The 4,472-nt window shown below is 39.6% G+C and overlaps 1 protein-coding gene across 1 annotated transcript in view; it reads left to right on the top strand.

Moving 5' to 3' along the window:
* Positions 1 to 1,964: 1,964 nt before the first annotated feature.
* SPP1 (secreted phosphoprotein 1) overlaps positions 1,965 to 4,472 on the top strand; it is an 8,273-nt gene continuing 5,765 nt past the window's right edge. Inside the window, exons 1-3 of the mRNA XM_045284265.1 lie at positions 1,965 to 2,065; positions 3,124 to 3,188; positions 3,282 to 3,323. Coding sequence (XP_045140200.1) covers positions 3,135 to 3,188; positions 3,282 to 3,323 — 96 coding nt within the window. The 5' untranslated portion in view covers positions 1,965 to 2,065; positions 3,124 to 3,134. The remainder of the gene's footprint in view (positions 2,066 to 3,123; positions 3,189 to 3,281; positions 3,324 to 4,472) is intronic.

The following is a 4,472-nucleotide window of genomic DNA, read 5'->3' as shown; positions in this document are numbered from 1 at the left end:
ACAAGAGCCCTCTGAAGGTTCATCGCACGCTGGCTGGGCTCCAGAGAAATCTATGCCTCTAATTCCCCAAGCTCATTTTGAATCATTCTCGTAGGCACAGAGTAAACTCTAGTGAATTCGGCAATTTCCTGAACTCTGTTGACATCTTGACAAACTTATGTGGGTAATGTATTTATGGGAGGTGGGGAAAGTTTTAAGAGCAGAAATAAGTTTATTTTGTAGCATTCTGCCCTCGTTGATGGGTATTTTTGAGATAAATAGAATCTCAATTATTTAAATGCATGATTAGGACTCACAAATCAACCATATCAACAAAATATCTCTTTTATTTAAAAGTAACCAATTTAAAAGACATGTATTTTCTCAACCAAACATTCCTATGGATTTTGCTAGTTTTGTTAAATGCGGTTTAATTGGCTCCCACACATAGTGACACGACGTTATCACAGAAGGAAATAATGCTCAGTCCTGGGTCATCCTCACAATTGTTCCTAGGTTTGATCCCAGTGAATTGCTATCCTACTGTTGTTCCAAGACATTCTTGAAATCTAGATTTCTATTAAAGACAAGATTTGGTAGATTGCAGCTGACACTTTAGAATGAATAATACATAGTTTCATTCATCCTTCATCTTACCACACATTCAATGTTTCCATTGTACTTGTAAGGTAACTGAATCGGCAATCCTCATTTCACAGGTGGTAAAGGTAGATAAGGAAATTACCTCAACACCACATGAAATATTTAAAATAAACCCTGAGCTCTGCTCTCTGATTTCTACTCCAATATTCAAACCCCACATGCAATTCTCTTTTTATTCAAACATGCTTATGTACACAATAAAGGTGTGTTTTTTTTTAAACTATACATTTTTTTTAATTTCTTAAATCAATGAAGTAAATCTATTGATTTAAAAGTAAATTAACCTTATTGGTGTATACAGGTTAAAGATCTTTTATAATTTCTAACAATCCATTGCACATAAAGATATTGCAAATCATAAATACCTACTGCAGTAAAAAAAAATGTTGGCTAATAGTTAACATTTATGTAGTGCTTAATATGTGCCCAGCATGATTAGTTTTACAAATAAATATTCATTCAAAACTCTCAAAAGTCCTATGAGCAAAATAACAATCCCTCCATCTTAAAGATGAGGTGGTAGGTTAAATGATTTGCTCAAGATTACACAGCTGGCAGTGTAATTACACAGTGGCAGAATGGAGTTAAATTTGGAGTAGATCACACTCTGATCTCTACTATGCTCTTATTCATAAAATACTTCAGCAACAGAAGAAATGATCATTTTCCCTTCCTATATAGCAAACTATCAGATTTATCACTTCCCACCAATTCAAATAGAGTCAACAATGCAACAAAGTCCTATGCCCTTGAAAGCTAAATCCATGAATTCTAATGCCACTTATTTGGCAGCAAGCGGCTGCCCCCTTGAACTCACAAACTCCACTTGAACAGTCAAGGACGCAGGTTTGTCCTCTAAACGCTCTAGAACTTCCAGCTCTGATAGGACAATCGTGGAGGGAATGTTGCTGGCGGACATTACCTTTATCTTTTCCTTGAACGGAATGAAACAAAAATCCACACCATTTCATTTCATCAGGGTACTTCTTCTAAACAAGAAGCTAGGATTTCAACATTTACAATTACCATTACTATCCCCTAATTATAAAAACTGAGACCCACACCCAGCCCTTAAGTAATCTTCCATGGTGCTGCCTGCCAGATCCCTATAGGAAAGGGCAGGCTAATGACATTGCACATAAGTAATGTTTTAACTGAGGAGCAGTTTGTGTGTGTGTGCTGTTTTTGTTTTGTTTGCTTTCGTTTGCAAACCACAAAACCAGAAGAGGAAGTGTGGGCGCAGGTGGGTTGGGCACAAACCTCATGACGCATCTCTCCACCTCGCTGTGTTGGTGGAGCACTCCGGGAGCAGCATTTAAATTCTGGGAGCTCCGGATTGTCAGCAAGCAGAAGAGGAGGCCGGGAGTGCAGCAGCATCTCTCCTCCCACCGGTGGCAGCCTTCTCAGACAGACACCAGCCAAGGTGAGTCTGCAGTTTGCTCCTCTATTGCTATGCCCGACTGTCTGCATTGAATTTCACTGACTAGCTGGAACTGCCAGGAAGTTGGTCCAGCCTTAAATTCTTAATAGCCTTTTGAATAAGCATGCTAGATGCATTGTAAAACTGGAAGAAAGATGAGCCGCTATGCTGAAAAGCCTGTTGTAAATAAAAAATTTTAAATCCTTCCATTGGGTTCTTAGAAGAGCTGAAACCACTGCTTCAAATCAGAAAAAGGAAAAGTACGGTCCCATACCCCTTTGGAATGATCAGAACCACATACTTATTAATAGATGATTGTCTAGGTATTGGAAAAGGGCACTTACTGCTAATGCTATTGTATTTATGATGGTTCAATCCATTCTAATTTCAAGGGGTGGGGAAACTTCTTTCTCAATGTTGGACATTTGTATTTTGCTGTGAAATCTTTCATCAGGATGCTAATTATCACAATAGAGAAAAGTTGCTTACAGTGGTGTTTTTTTTTCAGTCATTTCAAATGTCTAGACTAGTTTCCTAAGGGGTATAAGTCACTTTAAAGGTTGGCTCCATTTCTTTAAGTGGCCCCTTCATAATTGAAACATGGTATTTGGAATCCATCCTGGAGAGATAGAGAATACTTTCTTACATCATTTTATTTTCTCTCCTATTTGTTTTTATCTTCTGAAAAGATAAAAATCTCTATACCAGTTCAATCGATTAATCGGACGATTACTGATCTTACCTTTAGGCTAAAACAAGTGGAGCTATCGAGTGGTAAAGACATCATCTCTGGAGCTCACGATTTAAAAATAGGCTATAGATTTGTGACGTTTAGGCCTCCCTTGCTTAGTCAGGAGAGATGGAGAATAGAGGTGGTATTGGCAAATATTAATTCAAAAGAGCATAGTATTATTCAAAAGAACAGATTTCTCTGCAAAGCAGAAAACGTTCTACAGAAAACAAACTGCATTGGTGATTCTTGTCTAAGGTGGTAGCATAAATAGGCATCCCTGTCTAAACCTATGAGAATATCTAAAGTTCCTAAAATAAATCATTTGCAGGAAAACCCACCATGAGGGCTGCAGTGCTTTGCTGTTGCCTGTTAGGCATCGCCTACGCCCTTCCAGTGAGTACCACTGCACCTCAGAAACCATGAACTGCGGGCCCCCATGTCCTCGGGACACAATCCCATCCTGATTCCCATCTTTTCTATTTCAAGGTTAAACACCCTGCAGATTCTGGCAGCTCTGAGGAAAAGCAGGTAAGCAACTTGTGTGTTTGTCATTCTTAAATGATTTACACCATGACATATCACAAGAGGCCCCTAAAATGCAGTGCTGTAAGTTGTGACTGTACGTTTTCTCACACTCGAGCCTGTGTACATCAGAAAGGTCTATAGGCTGCTTGCTAGGAATCTCGAGCAATACCTAGCATAGTATCATTTTTCATTTCTGATAGCATCTTAAAACCAAAGCAGGCTTTTTATTAGTATAGAAAATAAGGCTCTGAACCATTATCACTTATGTAAACAGGGTTCTATGAAATCGTGTGGCATTTTCTATGAGTCAACGTTCTGTTCTGTGAATAGAAAATCCCGTGGTTTGTTTTATTCCGTGGAGAGCTAAGTTTAAAATTTGCCACAGATATTAGTCAGGACTGGTTGCATGACTATGCTACTACTCCTAATTATCTCCTCAGATCTTTCCCAGGAGGCTCGTGTGCAAAGATCGTCTGTTTATGTGGTTTGCATCCATTGTGCTCATCAGCTGATTTTAGGTCACCTTTTCCTAACCCCACGTAAGACCAAGTCACTGCTTCAGCCCCTTAGCTGTACCTGCCCCTCCACCATAGATGAAATGATGCCAGCCAAACAACACACGGGCATTGTCCCAAGAGGCTTAGACCAAAAGGCACACAAAGTACCGTTCCAAATGAACAGAACAGAGGCCCATCTAGCGTTGCCTGGGCTCAGTGCATGCAGCTTGCTTAATGAAGACCTGCAGAGCGGTATTCCTATGTGTGTTGTCTGTGCATCTGTGTGTGGTTCTGTGTGGTAAGCATGTCTTCTTTCGTTTGGTTTTCAACTGATTAGAGAACATGGATGTTGATTCATAAGAATAAAACAGAACAGAAATAACTTTTCAGAGAAATTGTGAGTCCCACTGCTTGGAGACAAGAATTGGTGCCTTCTTAGTAGAATATAATGTGGCAAGGCTACCTCCAGAAAGGGCACATGAAGCAATGAAAGTGCATGGCCTTAGAAGCCACTTAGGATGTGAGTGCAGGGGCTCAAGACTCTCACATCTCCAACTCGCCACCGTTGAGTCAATTCTGGTTCAGAGAGACTAGAGTTACCTGGAAATATGGGAAAATCCAAAAGGATTTACCCTAGAATAACTATTGATCACTC

The sequence above is a fragment of the Echinops telfairi genome, unplaced genomic scaffold (assembly GCF_000313985.2).
Source record: "Echinops telfairi isolate 266 unplaced genomic scaffold, ASM31398v2 ScPeMD7_7468;HRSCAF=8506_0, whole genome shotgun sequence".
In the NCBI taxonomy this organism is placed as follows: Eukaryota; Metazoa; Chordata; class Mammalia; order Afrosoricida; family Tenrecidae; genus Echinops; species Echinops telfairi.
The sequence above is the reverse complement of the archived record's forward strand: the minus strand, read 5'-3'. Positions and strand labels throughout refer to the sequence as shown.